The sequence below is a fragment of the Microcebus murinus genome, chromosome 11 (assembly GCF_040939455.1).
Source record: "Microcebus murinus isolate Inina chromosome 11, M.murinus_Inina_mat1.0, whole genome shotgun sequence".
Lineage (NCBI taxonomy): Eukaryota > Metazoa > Chordata > Mammalia > Primates > Cheirogaleidae > Microcebus > Microcebus murinus.
The window spans coordinates 38,781,218-38,800,864 of NC_134114.1; the positions used below are offsets into that span (position 1 = coordinate 38,781,218).

Consider the following 19,647-nt stretch of genomic DNA (forward strand, 5'->3'; position numbering starts at 1 on the left):
TTTACTCAGAACTTCAGACTATAAAAGGATCTGTTAATAATAATTAAGTCTAATTATATCAAGTTTACTGAACAGTTACCCTGAAAAACACATACATAAATATATGTATATGAGTATACATACATATACTAAAATAATATTATTGGTGAGGGTTCAGGTATAAACTTTGTGATCACTAATGAATTGGAGAAAATAGAATAATTCCTGTTGTAGACTTGCCTGAATTGTCTCTTACTTGCACTGTCCACATTCTGAGGATCCTTCTGTGTATGCTCCATGTATCTGGTTTTGGGTCCAGGACTTGATTCTCTGTCTATACAATGGATTTCAGCAGGGATTAAGCCTTCATTGCTAAATGACTGTGGAGTCTTGGATTCGCTCTGACTCACTTGGAGAAGCTGTCTACTTCTTTTATTCCTTTTTTCCCCATCAGAAGAGTAATCTTTACTGAGTAGATTGAAAACATAATTCAAGATGGCAATCATTGCCAACGATTATTATTACTACTTTAGAATTTGAGAATCAAGAGAGTTCCCCCAGAAAATTGTTTTTAAAATAAAATATAGGTTTACCAAATGCTGGTTCTTGACCCAGAGATTTCGCCAAAATATTTTTCTCATTCTTTTCTCGAAGAGTACTGGTCATTTGGATGTTCATAATCTTCATCATCTGTCTCATCTGTCTCTAGATCTCTCTGACACATTCATAAAACAATATTCTGGGAATGAAAGCCTTAAGAATAAATAATGAAGAGTGTTCTAGGTGTCTGAGTTGAACAGCTGGCCAGTCTGCTAGGAGAGTTTTCCTTCTTCTCTGAATTATGAATTATTAAAATCTTCCCATTTTATAGAACACTTTGATTTGGGTCTCACAACAAGCAGCCTTGGCTTTGGTTTGAGTTGGTTTTTCACATAATGTCAGCTGGTCCTGCCACTTGCTGACTTGAATCCTATCAAGTGAGTAACAAGGACACATTTCTAAGATTTTTACCTCCATAAGACTTGGTCTTAAAGGAACACAAGGGAAGTGTCACTCAGGGACAGATCTCCTCCCCTAGCATCATGCTGTCCCACTGCCTGACTGCCTGCATTCTTATTGTATATTACCCTGGAAATGGCAGGCAGACGTGCATGCCTGTGGATGCAGTCTGTCCACAGGAAGCCCCATTCTGTTCCTGGGCCCCTCACTTTTTGTGCTCTTTGCTTCTTCAGAGAGGTATTGAAAACTCATTTTAACAAGAAGAGTACTTACTGACTGAAACTTTAAAATATTTCTCTAGTCAGCTCCCACATACCATGTATACACACCGGGCAGAAATATCTGCCTTAGCACTTCTAGTGTGACAGTTGTAAACATCCCCAGGCTCAAGGGCTTCTGGCTTAGATATGACCCAACAATATGCAAGTACAAAGCATCATTACCAGAGCCAGACTGCCCCCCAGCAGAGCAGGTGATGCCTGCGTGGCGTGACTTGATGGAGAACGAGGAATATTCTCTACCCGTTTCTGTCCACGTACTGGGTATCTCATCATTAGATATGCTTCCTCTGAATCTTCAGAGACTTTTTTTAATATTTAAGAAACACTAAATAAAATGAGAATACACTGAAAAGCAGCACCTTAAAATATTCTTGAGTAATGAGATGTTGGTAGGTATCTTCTGACAAGAAATCCTTGCAGAAGAGGACTATTAAGAGGAATGGAAACATTGAGAGTGGAACTGCAGGGGTTCCCGTGCCCAGTTTCACCTGCTTCAGAATTTGGTCTTGATCGTTTCTGATCACTGTGGATTTTTTGGCAAATTTCAGAAAGCATAGAGGGAAGTAAAAGACATACATTCAAAATTCATTTCGTTTATTAAGAGTAAAATGAGCAGAAGTAGATTTTGAAACATGTTCTTTCCTGTTGACACATGTTCAAAGAATGTCTGGGGGAAATACTAAATTAAAATACGGACTGATTCAACTATTGGCATCAAATCACTTACAATGAAATATGGCTGCTATCTTGAGCATGAGGAAAAGGAAAAGAAGCTTCCCAACACTATAATTTTGTTGATGAAGACAATGAAAACCTTAATTTAGAATATATTTTATGTTATTTTGATTTTATCATTGTGAATTCTCTTGGAGACCTTCACTCAAAGTGACTCTATTAAATTCCCAGTTCCTGATATAACTCGAGGGAAAGCCTTTAATATTTAAAATATGGAATTAACAACTAGAAATATTCACCTATCAATATTTCTATTATAACATAAATTTTTAATTTGCCTTGTAGAAAGACAGGAAAGGTAGTAAACAGATAACATGTTTAAAAATCTCGACTAAACACATTTGGCAAAACCCTCTTTCCATCCTTTACTCACTTAGAAAGGCAATAGACAGTGTATTAGATATGATATATGCCATTTCCACCTTGCTAACAGAACCCCATCTCTATTCCTCATTGAAGATAACCCAAACCCCAGCTTGGCAGTTGTGTCTAACTCAGTCCAATGGAAAGTCCCACCCCCTTGCCCGTGACTGGTTTCAGGAAGGCATGTGATCTTGCTCACTTCAGTGAGATGTGAGGGGGGAAGTGCCAGTGCGCTTCCGGGAAAGGTGTGCAATCCTAAAAAGCACCTGCAGGAACAGCTGGTCCCTTCTTAACTTTAACTTGCTGTGGCCGGATGTGACACCTAGGACACAAGGTTAGTGAGTATGAGGACTGAGGATACACACCAGAGTCGCTGGTGCCACCTTACCTCTGGGCTTCTTGTTATATGACACAATGCATTTCCTCATTGTTTAAGTCCTTCCATGTTAGGTTTTCCGTTACTTACAGTTGAGAGCATTCCTTGTTGGTACAAAGTGCACAAAGTCCTCAAGAAGCTACCGATCTCGCAGACAAATAGACTGAATAAATAGGGAGACTATGATAAATATTAATAATAATATTGGGCAAGCTGTTGACTCTGTCACTTTTAAGGGTTCATTCTGCTTTTAGAAAAAGGAGAAAGCGCTTCCATCTGGAATGATCAGGAAACACTGTGTGAAGAAGGTGACATTTTCTGCAGGACTTGAGTAATAAGGTAAGTGATTGACTAGCATAGAGGGAGCGAGCAGAAAATATTCTTACTTGGTAGTAAGGAAGTGAGAGGAGAGCAGTAGGAGAAAGGGTTGTTGGAGAAATATTATGAAGAGAGGTCAAGGTAGAAAGAAATCCTCACTGAGGTTGATGGCTGATCTTCTGGGAGTGGAAAAAATGTTCATGGTGTTTCTTACCATGAGTTCTGTTGGAATCCAGGCTCCTTGGTGTGCTCTAGGAAAAGAAATGTTCTGTGGTTCAGAAAATTTGAGAAACTTAGCATATTGTATCCCCACATAACCCATTGTACTGCTTGGTATATCTTAGCATTCACACCTGAGAAGTCCTAAAGACCAGAATGAGACAGAACTTCTTTGTTTAGCTACCTGTGTGTTGCCCAAACTTTTGAAACATAGAACTTTTTTTTTTCCTGGGGACAACTTTTATTATTACACTTATGGCTAGTGCTCCATGGCACAATCTTTGGGAGAGATTGAAAGAGAATAGAAGAGAGATTGAAAGAGAAAGAGAAGCCTCTAGAAGAGGCTTAAAAAGAGAATTTGGAGAACACGAAGAGGATGCAGTAGTAAAGAGACAAATAAGAAGTGGTCGGAGGGGTGAAGAGTATCAGGACAGAGAATATGGAAAGAGTTAGGGGCAGAGAATACTTTAAGGGAAAGCTAGCAATAAGCAAAACGGTGCAAAGAAATCAAAGAGAAAGTGGGGATTGAGAAAATCCACAGAAGGATAATGGATTTCACTTGTGCAATGAGAAATAAAACAATTTGTCAGGATGACAAGAGAGAGGAAGAACTTGATTATGAAAGAAAGAACTTTGATTATAAAAGAAAGAAAAGGGATGATAAATTGAGGAGTAATCATGTCCAAGTGAGTATCTTTCACGAATAGATAGGTCTGCACACATGCATACAAAAGTAATTAAGTGGGGGAGAGAGGAAGGGAGGAGAATAGAGAGAAGGAAGGAAGAAAGGAAGGTTTAGTCCCCAGAAGAAGAAAGGGTTCCCCTCTATAGAAATATTCCCTCTCGACCAGCAGGAAAAGATCAGCAGTTAGACAGCAGAGTTCTAAGAGGTGAGAAAAAAGGAAAACAAATGTCCTCAAATCAATTTGTTGCTGAAGTAGGTGAAGTGATAGAGTCTAGCAGGGTTGGGAAGTAGGTGCCCAGGGAAAATGAAACATGTCTGGAGGAGTTATTGTGCCTAGTGATCAAGAAAATGAACAAGAGAGGAGTGAAGAAACTTCTAGAGCACAGTAAACACCTTACTCTTGAGCTGCTGGGCTAGCCCACTAGGGTCCTGCCATTTTCTGCAGCAGCTCTTTCAGCTAGAGTCTGAGAAAGAAGTGGTGGGGTTAGGCAGTTCCATGGCAGAAGGTTAAGAGGGCAGGGAAACCTGGAGTTAATATGGGGGCCTTGTTTACATGAGTATCTTGTTCAAACGGAAAAGAGGTCAGATGTGTCCAGAAGAGAGTTCCTAGACTGGTCTACATTGCAAGAGGGCCTGTGATTTGAAATTCTAGTGAGAAGAGAAAGTATATACTCTGGACTTTGGAGAGAAGAAGAGGGGCATTAAAAATATTACAGTAGGTAGGAGAGCTTACAAAGTTCAAGACCTATAAAAAATAGCATGACAATTATGTTGTTGCTAAAACCCATCAACTGGCTCATCAAACGACACTGAGAATTCAGTAGATTATGTTTTTGTGATGTGTCTCTTCTCAGCCTTGTGGCTTTTCATCAGTACTTGCTATAGTAGTGTCTTTAACATATAAAACCTTATACTTATTAAGCCTTGCAAAAATGTGAACTGTGCTTTATTTTTTATCTTATGCTCAACAAGATTATTTTTAATATTATTTATATGGTATTTCCTCAGTGAAGTAACTTAACTAAAATATTATTTGTATTTATATTGGTTTGCTCACATTGAGCCCACTTATTATTGCTTTTTCCTTTTTTGATTGATTTTTAAGGGTTCTTATATTAAAGATATTATCTTAGGGGGGAAAGGTTTTCAATACAAATGACGGACATTTTATCTTATGTCTTTGGATATAATCTATGGTGTTTTTTTGCCTTACAAAAGTCTTAAAGTTTTCTATACTCTAATTTATTGATAGTTTCTTTAATCCTTCCCCTATTAGACATTATTTATATTTACCACCTCATTTAGTATTTATAATGATTTTCTAATATTTATATTAGATTTAATTTATAATATTTCTAATTTATATATATTATAAAATTTCTAATTTATAATATTTCTTCATGAAAAATCTTTGACCCACCTGGAATGTATTTATAACAAGGGTAGGATAAGGATTCAGGGGTTGGTGGTCAGAAAGGGTGGAAGTGGAGGGTCATGCGTGTACATGTGTGTCTTGCATGCGTGCAAGTGTGTGTTATTTGGTCAATCATTAGCCTTTGGAAAAGGTATTTCTATCATACTTATATTTCTATCTGAATTCATTCTCAACAAAAAATTATGGAATACTGAATCAATTAATCAATACTATTCATTGAGGTCCAGTTTGGTCATCACAATTACTGAGTTTCTCTCATTAATGAACTTGATTGTCCTCTTCAAAATTCCTACTACTTTGCCTGTTGTGACTTTGTTTTATGAAATCATTCTGATTAAACAGTTCAATTGCTTTCAATATAAGAGTATTCTTTTTAACAAATCTGTTTCTATTATAAAAAGATGATATAGATATTTTGGCTTGGGCCATATCATAGTCCTATATCTGAGATGTTCAAATATAAATGTAAGTGTTCCATGATAAGGACTCCCACCTTCCCACCTTCCTTTTTCAATAATGTTTATTTCCTTCCCTTTCCTTCCCACCTCCACCTTTTTTCTGATCTTTATTACCTAGTCTTTCCCTGGTGTTTTTCCCTTGACTTTGCCTATGTATTGACCCCACTTTTCTCCCGAAAACATTATCAGGCTCCTACAATCCTCACCTTCCTCTGTGCAAGGCCAGGGCCCCCACAAGCCTGGAACTGAGGGCTGCAAACCTTCCTTTGGCAGTCATCGTGCTTGAAAGGATTTTCACATATGTAAATTTTTCAGGACAAACGCTGCAGACAGTGTGAATGATCTGCCTGGGGTCCAGCGACATCACAGGGACCACCCCACGTGGGACTTTCTTCATCCCTCCCATAACCTTCGAACTCAGTGAAAATGAACATCAAAGGCCTCCCTGAAGAAGAAAAAGGTGTCACAAAAGAGCAGCAAAAGGCCTGGAGAAAAAGCTGAGATAGGGACAGTGTGTGACCAGGCAGCCAGGCCCGGGAGTGCTGGGATATCCCCACTTGCCAAACTCTCTAGCTGTTTTCCTGTGGTGGCTCCTTATGCCAGGATCCTGCACTCAAGGCAATTGCCATCCATTGCAGTCGTTTCATAACTGACTTGGAGAGGAGTAGAGGAGGAGTGAAAGTGGTATTGTGTTACTGAGCTCAGTAGTGGTGAATTAGAAAACATATCTTCATATTTCATAAAAGAAGATCATCAACATGCAAAATATGTTCTGATTAAAAATGGAGGTGGTGGAAGATAAAACAAATTTCCCTCCATCCCACCTTCATCTCCACCATCCTTCCCCCAAGACGGGACCACAGAGCAGTGCTCTGAAGTATTCAGGTTTAAGTGTTTTAGGAGAAGGCAGTGTTCCACGTGCCCCAGCCCAGCTGACCCAGTGTTTCTAAACCGAGGTTAAGGCCAAAGCCCCAGCTCTAAGTTAAGGAGTACTTTGCTTTCCTTTGTAATTTTTCCTAAGGGCATCCATTTTAAGGACCTCATGGGAGGGATGGCTATAATCTGAGGTGAGATTTACATTTTATGGGGACCTTTGGACATAATATCATCATACAGCACCCCTACAGCATTCCCCACCCCAATTTTCAAAGCTGTCATATTTTTACCATAATTGTTAGCAGATTCACTTATCAAATTAGCTAAGCCATTACTGGACAGAAATCAAAGCCCAGAGGATGACGGGCTACAAGGAAGGGACCCAGAGAAATTTTGCCAAATCCTGATCTCAAATGCTGGGGCTGGGGAGGGTTGGAACTTGGAAACCTTGGTGTTGAGAAAAATTTTCAAAGGAAGCTAAAAGGGAATGAATGGGAAGGGCTTGACACAGATCTGCTTTGTAGCTGTGTCTACAGAGCAGAGCTTCTCAAACTACCCGTGGGGAAGGCCAGGTATGTGGGGGAGGGGATTTAGTTTGTTAATTTATTTGCTTTTAGTTTTAGTCCATTGTGAATTGATACGTTTATACAACACAAACAGAAAAACTAAACGAAAAACAAATGCATACAAAATACATATCCAGTTCTTCATTAGATTGCACAAACTACATTTCATTAATAAAATAAATTAATATAAAGCCATGTTAAATTGCGGTTACAGTTTCTAAATTCTGACTCTCAATTTCTGTCCCCTTCTTGCTCTGCATCAGTAGTAAAACAGGTCGCAGACTGGCGCAGGTCTGGGAGCCACGAACCTGAGGAAGCAGGTGTCTGGGCCATTGAAGAAAGGCAGCCCACGGGTAGAGCCACACACGTGGCCTTTGGAGCAGTGGGGCAGCTGCTCTGTAAGGGTCTCCTGAAACACAAGAGGATCAGAAACAACATCTCTAAGAGCAGCTAAGGAGGGCGGCTAAACACAACCCGGCAGACCCAGCAAAGGAGAACCATGAGGCCCCAGCGTGTAAAGCCAGTCCCGGGCTGAACACGGCCCTGCACTTGCTCAGCGCGGCACAGCTGCTGCAAAGCCGTCCAAGGCAAACACGGCCCTCCCCGCAGCAGACTCAACAGAACCAAAACCAACATCCAGAAATAAATTAGATCGCCGAGCTCATCATGTTACACAGCCCACTGTTCTCAGATCCAGAATCCTGAATATAATAACAAATGATACTATTAACTAGCGCATCGGTCTGAAGCCAAAACGAAATAACTCATTATTACGAACCAATGTGATTCTCAGAAGTTTCCAGGTCAGTGACAAGAAAGAGTTATGAGACTGTCTTCCCATTGAACTAAATCTCACCCATGTCTAATTGCAGTGTGCACGGCTAAATCCTTTTTCCCTTCGGCACAGCCAGCTTTCCTCTTAGTGCGTATGAACCCCAGGGACTTCTCAAAGCATGTGGTCAGGTTGAAAGGAGCGTGGAGCCTGGAGCCAGCACATAAGGGCTTAAGGGCCACCTACTAGCTTGATAATCTCAAGCAAGTCCCTGAGCTTCAATGCCTTTATCCATAAAACAAGACTAATGACAAGCACCTCCCTGGAAATGCAGCTGTGAACGTTTAGCAATTTGCACAAAGCTATGTGGATGTCAGTCCTCACTACACAGAAATTCGCAGCCGAGAGCTGTTTGTAACCATGTCCCCCACGAAGCTTTGTGTTTCACACGGTTGATTTCTTCCTCCGAGGTCAGAACACGTCTACACATCATAGGCCATCCTCCTGATGTTCCCAGCACTACTGGGTACAATAGGGAACTCACATCACCCTGTCTGCCTCCTTCAAAAGGAAGTGGTACCTGAGGGTCATCGAGGCATGTCAACAGTGACAGAAATGACTTGAAAATTCACAAGAACATCTGGGTGGAGCAACAAGTTTATAAATTTTGTGGTTTTTTGTAACCAGCTCCTCCTTATCTCACCTTCTACTCTCTCTGTCAGGAAGTCACTGCTCTGCCTTGGTTTTGTTCATTCAGTTTAACAATCAGAAAGCATATTATATGCAGTGGTTCTGTAAAATGAAAGCAAGCTATTAATACTTATCAAATCCTGTGCTCTAGCCATGTACTTAGTATAATATACGAGTTACTTCAGGTCAGGCAAGAGATTTCACCCAGGTTGTAAACTGGGTAGCCTCAGGCAAATCACACTGCCCCTCTGAGCTTATTTCTTCAGTTGTAACATGACCATAACAGTTGTCCTCCCTTCCTCAAATATATAGATGTGAAAACGTAAATGATCATGTAAACAGAATTTGAGAAATAATTGAAGGCATTTTACTTATATATTATTAAATTATATGCATAATATATAATTATAATATTACTTATTATATTCCTACTTTCTTGTCCTAGAAAACATCAGTTTGGTAGGAGTCTCTTGCAATCTTCCAAGCATTATAGCTTTGGACTTTAATTCTCCTTTCCAAAAAAAAAAAACACAAAATGTAAGATAGAATGCATATATCTTAGAACAAAGAAAGTTCTGTTGATTTGATGCTAATTTTGGTCAGTGTTTCTAAAAAGCAATTGGAGTTCTGGTGCCTGATTTATCTATTTGTACTCATTTTATGTTTGCGCTATTGGTTAGCACCCAGCACAAGTAGAATCTTGCAGAATTTTAAGTTTAATACCCTTTGTAGCGATGGAGAAAATACTTTAGAAGGCCTGGCAATGCATTGTCATCTGTCCCTAGGGAAAAGATGAAATGCAGTCCTTGATTTTTAAAAGATATTATTATTAAGGTCCTGGATAAACACATGGTCATTTTCATTTTAAAATGAGTAAAAGAGAGACTCTGGATCAAAAATATGTTTCCAATGTTCCCCTTTAATAACATTATGCAATCTCCCAAAAATGTAACTAAAATTTAACCAAATTTGGTTGAATTTAGAAGAAATGACATGACCAGGAATAAGCTTGCTACAAAACATATGGGTTCGGGCTTCAGCTAAGCCACATTGTGAAGTAACTGTGATCTGTGCAAGGTTCCATGTCTCTCTTCATCATAAACCTACGTCCAAATGAAAAATAGGGAGGAATGAAATATAATAGGCACCATTTTATGCCAGGAAAAATAATAAGTGTTACTTTAGAGCAATGAACATCTTTGAACTCTGCAACTTCATTAAGGTGTGGGTATTTTTCATTCTTTCGCCGTTTATAACATGAGTACTCTTAAACAGGACAGGTACCTCCAGAAATTAGTTTTTTTATTGCACACATACCTCTCCCTGAAAGGGTGCTAAAAGCACAAACCTGAAACTCCCCAACTGATACACACTTTTAAACTTTGGTGTGAAAAATCTTATCTCTAGAGCTTGTGGTGAGAAAGCCAAAACTTGCAAGAACAAAACTCAGACGTCAGAATTTCTCCCTTCATCAATAGGATCCAAGTATTTCATCTGGGCTTCTTAAATCTAAGTCATTAAAATGACTAAGTTTTCTTCTTTCTCTCTGTTTTTCCTAATAGCTTGGGCTTATATGACTCCAGAGTGTAAGTATCTCTTCTATCTACCACATTTAAGTAGTAAATTAATTTCTAGTGATTCTGTAGTTACATTATCAATGAAAATGATTTTCACAATGATTTCTATCCTTCTGAACTGTAATGTTATATAATTTTTCATCAGTAAAATTGTAACAACTATTAGGTAGGGTTTTTTTTTTCTTTTTTTAGCTTTGAAAAGATTGTAGTGACTGCTATCAGAAGAATTACATGAAACAACCTGCTTGGATCTTTCATGTGAAATCCTTTGGTTTGCTCTTGTAGGTTTCACTACGGAGATTATCGGAGGGAGAGAAGTGTCGCCCCATTCCAGGCCGTTTATGGCTTCCGTCCAGTATGGCGGGAAGCACGTCTGCGGCGGGGTTCTGATCGCTCCCCAGTGGGTGCTCACAGCAGCCCACTGCCACTTTTGGTGAGTCCTCCACGCTCAACCACATACGCGTTTTTCCTGCAAGTTGGCTAGAAGAGAAGCTTGCCTCTGCTGGGTGAGAACTCTATCTGCTGTTAGCTTCTGTGATCACTGACCAACGGGTGGGGTTTATTTACCCTTTTGCACATCCATGTTTTCTGTCCTGGGTTTTCCTTTTTTAGGGAGAGTGGGACTTCTTGCTCCAGGAAAGCCGTTAGGCAAACTCGAGTCCTCTGTAGGATGCCAGGGAACGCAGCGACAGCACTACCTGAAGCAGCAGTTCTCCTGACCCTGTTAGGCCACAGTGCTTGGGAGGAAATTGGACAACCCGAGCTTGCTCTGTGCTTTTTAACTTTCCCAGGTTACAAGTGGGCCATAATCATAATCGTGCCTGCTTCGTGGGGCTTGAGAACTAACTAAATGCTGTCTACTGCAGTGTTTTAGCATGCTCGGCACACTTAGCAAGCACACATAGGTTGCAGCTATTATCAGGAGCGTGATGTGGGAGAGAAGGCTGCCCGGCCCACGGCTCTCCAGACCCCTTCCCTCAACTCCTCAGCCCTCGTCACCAGCATCTGCAGCCCACAGTTCGGGAACCACAGCTTTCCCAGGGGAAACAACTTCCCCAGGTTGGAAAAAAAAAAATTATAGATTTGTAAAAAGAGAAAGAGAGTGAGAGAGTTATTTTTCTGGGCTACTTGGAATGAAAGCTTTTTTATGGTTTGTAAAGGACTACTTCATATACCATGTTTTAGGATTAGCAAAAAAAGAAAAAAAAATCCTCCAATTTATCCAGCATTTGTTGAACATTAATAAGTCATGCTCTGGGGAGGTTAACAAACTCCCAAAGTCCATTTTAGCCTAGGATTCTCTCATTTCAGCTAATAAAGTACAAAAACCATCTTGAGATGCTGCAACCATCCCCTAAGAAAAAGCAGCAGGAAACTAATTTGGTATTTGGTATTTTGTTTGTTTGCTTAGGTTTTTTTGTTTGTGTAGTTTTCCCCTTATGTTCCTTGCCTGAATAAGCTGAGAGGGAGCCTTCTCTTTTTCCTACAAACGTTACAGCATTTCACTTAAGAATCTATCTTTGTCATAATGGTTTGCTCTCTAGGCGTCAGCTATCCCTAACAGAACAACTTTATTGACTTGCTTCTCCATGCTTTGGGGGTTTTGTCTGATTGCTCCATTTTCATGGAACTGTTTGATCACAAATTGGATGTTTCGAAGCCTGCAAAGAGGGAGAACTTCTGTTTTATTTCTAAATAGCAAGCTGCTGATTTCTGATGGTTACTTTATTTAAATGCTGTTCTTGCCCTGATAGAAATCAGGTGTCCCCATCACTTTTGTCCTCCTCTCCAGAGCACTTACCCCTTTGGGACCAGGGAGGCAGCAGGTAACTCATAAATGTCATTCAATGCAAAATATGTACATGTTCAAATATGTTTTGGGCACACATTCATATGGACTATAACCTCCCCAGAGCATGACTTATTAATGTTCACAAATGCTGGATAAATTGGAAGATTTTTTTCTCTTTTTTTGCTAATCCTAAAACATGGTATATGAAGTAGTCCTTCACAAACCATAAAGTACTATAGGAAGGCAAATAATATTATTAAGTTGAATTTTAAATTTTGTCAAGTGGATTTGACTCAGGAGAAGTCGATTCCCAGATTGGGGAAAATAGATTATATAAAAAAACTGGAGATCTCAGAGTTTTGAAAAAAAAAAAAACTATTGCTAAATATCATTTTAAATGGCTAGAGTATAAAGAACTCCAAAATATGTGGATCAGATTTCCTCTACAGCACACTTGGGTACAAAAAGTAGGCAGATTAGTGCTTGGAAAAATATTAAGCTTTATGAAATTCAAAATATTTATGAAATAGTTCAATGGTGGCTTCCCACAAATGTACTCCCAAGTATCCTGTTGTAATGAAGAGTTTACTCCAGGCCTCTTGCTCAGCACAATGGTGAAGTGGGCCAAATCTGGGGGGGCTCCCTACTCACCACCCATCCACACGGCTTCCCCCGTAGTGTCTTGGCCCCTTTATTAGTTGCCGTGTAAAATATAAAAGGAAACTGTTAAAAAAAATTAAAAAATTTCTGTATAATCTTTTCAGCATTTTAACTTACCAGAAGCAAAACTCTCACCAGCTGTTGTCCACTGTCCTCCTGACCCCCCATCCCCCTCCCCTGCCTGGCAAGTTATAAAATGGAACCCGCCACAGCCCTTCCACACAGCCTCACTCCATCTCACTCAAGCCTCCTGGAGGGAAATGGTGAAACATTTGGGCTCTGGATTCAAACCAACTGAGCTTTAATCCTGCCTGAGTTTGCATCCTGGAGCCTCCACTTAGTATCTGTGGAATGGTCTCCAGTTTGTTAATTTACCTGAACCTCAATTTCCTCATCTATAAAATGGAGGCCATCATACCTACCTCACAGCACTGTCGTGAGGTTTGAATAAGGGAAAATATGTAAAATGCTTAGCACAGAACTCAAGAACTTACTAGACGTTATCAAGTATTGTCACATGACTGTCTCTGTCTTCCACGGTGATAACCAAGGAACTAATCTGATGATCCGGTTGTACTGATTCGGTAGGACAGGAGGGAAAACCTCCCTATCTGACAGCCATGCCACATCCTTATCTCTGTTAGGCAGGAGAGAACCTCCAAGATATAGGGCCCTGCCTCTGCTGCCAGACCTCAGGGAGTGGGTCTAAGCAGAAACGTTGCTCAGCGTCTAGCCAAGAACATGAGAGCCTGGGAGGACCTTAGCTCTGAGCTCAAAGAGGAGCTGGGAAAAGAGCACTGGATGTGGAGAATCAAAAGCTAGATTTGGGTGCTGATTTCCCTACTTATGAGTCACCTTCTACCAGCCAGAGAACACCCTTTGACTAATGAGGAATGTATAGCCCATAGGCTTTAACAACTGAGGAAGGTTATTGTTAGGCTCAACCAAGACGATGTTTACAGATGTCTTCTGCAGACGCGAAGGGACTGACCGTCAGCAATCCTGTGGCTCTGCTCCACATGTAATTCTGTTCTAGGCAAGTCCAGGGTGGGACTCATGAAGCCATACTTCAGACAGACGGTGGTTCTGAAGCAGGCCTGAAGACCACGCTCAGAAAAGCATGGTGTTGTGCACATTAAAGACACTGATATTATTGCTTCTCCTCTGTGTGAATTCAGACGAGGTTTAGTTTAGGAGGTGAGATCTAAAACTCAAGTAATTCCAGGTATCCCGTGGGTGGAAAAATCACTCTTGGTATCACAGATTATAGTTGAAAGGTATCTAGAAATTGAAAGTTCAGAAAGCATAATAATGGTCTGCTTGGGTTGTTTTGGTATTCACATGTCCCAGTGGAGATGAAAATAACCAAAACATTTCAAAGAGAATAACTAGCCAAGGAAATTAGTTAAAAGATGAAAGAAATACAGAAATTTTCTCAGCACTCGTCCCTTGGTCAGAATCCACCTTCCACACCTTGCCTTTGTACCGAATTTGGAGCCTTCTTCACGTGAATTATTTATGCACATATCCACTTTTTGTCAGGCCATTAATCCTGGAGATTTTGTATCATCCTTCCCCTCTAAAGCTTTGGGTTTAGTGAGTATGCTGAATTTGAATTTGAATCAATCCTAGGAAATCCAATCCACATCCTATGAGAAATTTCAACCCCATCCTGATTTTGCAATAGGCAAACATTTCAACAAATAGAGCTGCAATTCCCAAAATAAACTCTTTTGGTAGAAACCAAAAGTGGTCATTCCAGATAGTCACAGTTCTGCCATATGCAAACCCACTCCTCTGCAGTCATATGCTCATTCCAAACCTGAAATAATCACATCTTCCTTTTTTCTGCATGTATCTGTGCTCTTTTTAATTTGTATTAATCTTTACTTATCTGTATGCATGAGTACATATGTTTTTACTGTAATCCACCTTGATCCCTTTTTTAAGTAGCAATTTTTTAGAAGAAATTGTTAGTAAAAATAGTTACATTTAGTAGAAATAGTTACATGTATACAAATAAATATAGTTATTTTTATAGACTTTCTTTTTCTATGAAAAGATTTGAGGCAGCTTCCTCACCTCAAATGCAATGAAGATACACATTGCAATGGGATATTACCTTACCCCATAATATACAAATGGCTCCAAGGTGTTGCCAAGATCTCAAGAAAATCACTTCTACTTTCAACGCTGGCTATAAATGTAATTTTATCCAATGTACAGTAAATCAGATGAATTGTGGCATTACTGAAACACTAGAACTATGTATTATATATACACTAGGATTGTGTATGACCAGGAATTAAAAAAACAAAATAAAACAAAACAAAAATACCTGTGTTTCTTCACCTGACTCACCAGTTTGTGCTGTATAAATATCCACAATGAAATGGCTACTAACCTTAAAGTATCTTCATTTCCAATTAGGAATGTTTTTTCACCTTGAGGAAGGTTTTCCTTTCTCATCCAAATCATCTTTCTAACTGAGGGGCCGGGATGTATGAGCATACTGACAGGCATGTAATGGGCCTCTCTTCCCCATGTGGCCCTGAGATGAGGTCTAGACATACAGATGAGCAAGTGTAGAGTGCGATCTTCACCTTAAAAGTGAAAACACTTAACACTGGGAAGATCAAAAAGTTCTGGAGATGGGTGATAGTGGAGGATGAACAACAATATAAATGTACTTCATGCCCACCAAACTGTACATTTGAAAATGATTAAAATTATAAATTTTATCATAACAAAATTCAGTATGAGGCATATTTTACTGCAATAAAAAAAAAAAACCCTTAATGGGTAGTTGGTATAAATCTCAAACTACAAACTCAAGAAATATAATTTCCTTTATCTTATTTACAACAAAATGAACATAATTTTGTTGTAAACTTGATCCAAGTCAATCAATACTTCACTCCTTTTTCCCCACAGTTGGACACAAGTGTTGATATTCTTTTGCAACGTCAGGAAATTGTGCTAGGGTGGGATTAAGGGCAAGACACTTGGCCCTTGATATCAATTCAAGCTGGGGTCCACTGAGACCTCTGTCACTCCATCTAATCTTAAGCAGGTTACCTTGGAGATAGTCCTTGTTTCTGTATATGTACGACCCTCTCCACCATCTCCACTTCCCACTGGGGGATTTGGAAGTGGTTCTATTACTTTCATTCTCTTTGCTTTTTCAGGTTTGACAAAAGCCGGTCTCCCACCGTGGTTTTAGGAGCACACTCTCTCTCAAAGAAAGAGGCCTCCAAACAAGTACTTGAGATTAAAAAATTCATACCATTCTCAAGATATATATTAGATCCTAAATCGAATGATATCATGCTGGTTAAGGTATGTGGCCTTGCCTTCCTTCAATTCTGCCAACATTCTTATCAACATGGCTCAATTAGTTAAATCATCTACACAAAAGCGTTTTTGTTAGCACCCTCCCATGCCTGAGGTGATGTAACATATTCTATAAGAGCCGATGTTACTCCGTATACTGCCTTGAAAGAAATAAGAATTTATCACAAATGCATAGGGCTATGTTTATACAAGGAAAAACAGCTCTGATGCTCACATATGTAGGAGAGGAATATCTCACAGGCTCAAGGATCCACACTGAAAGCTTTTTTCTCAAATGCCTTTCTCATTAGCAAGTGAAAAACACAACAGAGCCAACCAAGTGATTTCAGGGACTCAGAAGTGAGTTACAACTTAGTCTAGACCATACATAGACTAGTCCGAACTTAGTCTAGACCGTACTCAAGGGTCCTATCCAACGGAAAGCAGCCCAACCCTGAAAGTCATGACCTATGGCTGTTATTCCACAGAAAACCATCCAACGCAGGGTAAAGGCCAGTTTGTTCGAGACTGGGCAAAATGCCTGCTCTGTATAAGCTCCCTCCCCAAATATCAGTGAACTCCACAGGGAATGAAAACTGTGTTCAAAAAAGCAACAACCACAAATGCAGCTGCAGGCTACCACCAAAGTAGATTCAAGAAAAGGGACGCCCTCCTAAGACAGAAGGACCACACATACAATGCACAGGCGAACGGCAGAATGCTACGAGGAAAGGATGATAATTTATTCTTTTTTCAATCTGTCAGCTTCAAACAGCTGCAAAACTCGGCAAGCACGTTCAACTGCTCCAACCAAGATCCAAAAACTATCTTAGAGCTGGAACCAAATGCCAGGTTACTGGTTGGGGAGCCACCAACCCAGAGACGTTAAGCCCCTCTGATACCCTGCAAGAAGTCACTGTTACTGTCATAAGCCGAGAAGTTTGCAACAGCCAAAATTACTACAACCGCAACCCTGTCATAACCAAAGACATGGTGTGTGCAGGAGATGCCAGAGGCCAGAAGGATTCCTGCAAGGTAAGGGTTTCTCATTCACACAGGCATCTCAGAGGACTATACCGCAGCCAGGTCTCCATTTGCTCACTAATGCTGAGGAGGAAGGGCATGGAGAATAAAAATTTTCTCTTCATGCCTGCACAGCGTTCTCTATTCTTTTTCATCTACCAATGTGAACGGGTCATAAAGCCTTCCACAGTGCTTCATAAGCATTCATTAAATACCTGTTAATCAGGATAACAGACTGTTTTTGGCAACTTTTACAGGATTCCTATGAGAGGTGTTATCATCCTTAGAAAGTCTAACCCGAAGTCACTAATGATGATTAGAAGGTAACTTATCCAAAGAACCACTTTTCAAATTAATTCATAAGGAGGTCTCATAAAACTCAAAGCTCAAATATACAGTGTGTATTTCTTAAATAACATTGACTATCTTAGTCTGTTTGGGCTGCTATAACAAAATAAACTGGGTAGCTTATAAATAACGGAAATTTATTTCTCACAGTTCTGGAGGCTGAGAAGTTCAAGATCAAGGCACCAGCAGATTTGGTGTCTGGTGAGGGCCCACTTGCTGGTTCACAGATGGCCTCTTTTCACCCTACCCTCACATGGTGGATGGAATGAGGGGACGAGGGTCTCTCTTAGGCCTCTTTAATAAGGACATTAATCCCATTCACAAGGATTCCACCTCCATGACCTAATCACCTCCCCAGTATCCTAATATCATCATCTTGGGAGTGAGAATTGCAACATATGAATTTGGGAGGGACACAAACATTCAGACCATACCACTAATTAATAAAAAGGATTAACAGTCATTATATTTTTCAAAATCTTTTGTTTATTGAGATAGTGAGGGAAAAAAAATTGGGTGTTCATGTTTATAGGTGACTAATATGTAGCACAGATGGATTACTCGTATTTTAAAAATTAGAATGCAATATTCATATCATACTACATTAAGCATTATTGGAGGAAAGGGTATGATGACTTCAAACGTCCTATGTATCTGCAATGCCCCGAGACTCTCACCCTCCTGAATGTCTCTTATAATGGCTGACCAGAGTACGAGGCACCACAGTTTGTAATGTGACCAGCAGCAGAGGCAAAGGCTGGTCTTCAAATTTAAAAGGCAGCTCTTTATCTGAAAGGCCATGCCATCCCCTCTATAACTCTTCCACTTCTTTTGACAGTCACATGTTTTGTTGTTAGAATGAGTCTTCAAAAATCATTTCATTCAACAATATTTACTAAATGTGTGTACACAACAGCTGTCTGGAAAGTATCCAGCCATGTAATATGAAAAATATATTAACAATGGCTGGATACTTTCCAGAAAGCCCTCATATATATAGCATTATGTTTAACCATATGACGATGCGAAATAAAAAAGGAAAAGAATAACAGAGAATATAGTCCCTGCCATGAAGACATTTACTACAATACATTGCTGTTTTCTCCGGGTCTCAATAGCAACTTGATTTCAGGTCTGTGAGCACCAAAATGAAATCCACAAGGTAAAAAATTTCTTTTATTTCAGTGGATCATTTAAAACTTTGTGTCTACCCATTCTTTGATGAATGAAGTTCAACAGTCATGAATTACAAAAAAAATCTAGACATAGAAACAGGACAGAGACGTAGGCACGGACATAGAGATAGAGGCATGATCAATAGTCATAGTTGTAGACAGAGACATAAACAGAGAGAAAAACAGACAGACAGAAACATAGTCCCAGACAGCGACAGAATCATAGAGGCAATGTCGAGCACTCCTCAGGACACAAAGAAACCAAACACCCACATAATAACCCTTGGAGCAACAAACAGTTGGTGGTAGAAAAATCTCAACAGCTTCTCATCAAGTATCTGCCCATTTTCTTTTTTCCAGGGTGACTCAGGGGGCCCCTTGGTCTGCAAAGGTGTCTTCCACGCCATAGTCACTGGAGGTCCTAAGTGTGCTGTTGCCAGGAAGCCTGGAATCTACACCCTGTTAACCAAGAAGTACCAGACTTGGATCAAAAGCAAGCTTGCCCCATCTAGTGCAAATTTAGATTACGAATGATTTTCCTGGATCTACCAGTTACTTGCTTCTTTTTTCCCTAATATGCTCATAGGTCAACTTTCTCTTTAGAGGTAGCTCGATGCAGGTGAAGCAGGGCACAGCCAGGCTCCGTTTCTGCTCCCTTGAGACTCATTCTGCTAAGGAGTCGAGTTCTTTGTCACATGCATCACTGGTGTATTTTTACCATGCTGATTTCATTCTAAATAAAATGTAGAAGACTATCTTCTTTTTTTTTTGACGGACATGAAGTAATATCTGCCCCCATTCCACCCACACTACCAAAAGGCAATAAGGTCACGGAACAAGACAGTAATAGTGCCACCTTCAACCAGGTTTATGATGCGACTTCTGCTGGATCATCCAAAGTTGTCAACGATTTTTTAAATTGTTGTAAGAACATTGAATACGAGATATGCCCTTTCAATTTTTAAGTGTACAATATGTTAACTATAG

General features: G+C 39.9%; 2 protein-coding genes across 3 annotated transcripts in view; both read left to right on the forward strand.

Moving 5' to 3' along the window:
- The window catches only part of GZMA (granzyme A), a 210,230-nt gene that overhangs the window by 134,739 nt on the left and 55,844 nt on the right, over positions 1-19,647 (forward strand). The window lies entirely within an intron of this gene.
- On the forward strand, positions 7,998-19,415 carry GZMK (granzyme K). Of its 2 annotated transcripts, none has more exons than XM_076008021.1 (5): positions 7,998-8,093; positions 10,615-10,762; positions 15,970-16,120; positions 16,880-17,149; positions 19,021-19,415. In XM_076008021.1, exons 2-5 carry the CDS (start codon positions 10,671-10,673, stop codon positions 19,192-19,194), a joined length of 687 nt encoding a protein of 228 aa, XP_075864136.1. In that variant the 5' UTR covers positions 7,998-8,093; positions 10,615-10,670; the 3' UTR covers positions 19,195-19,415. The 2 variants fall into 2 exon arrangements, with proteins under 2 accessions (XP_075864136.1, XP_012631166.1); XM_012775712.3 differs by lacking the exon at positions 7,998-8,093 and adding an exon at positions 10,105-10,338.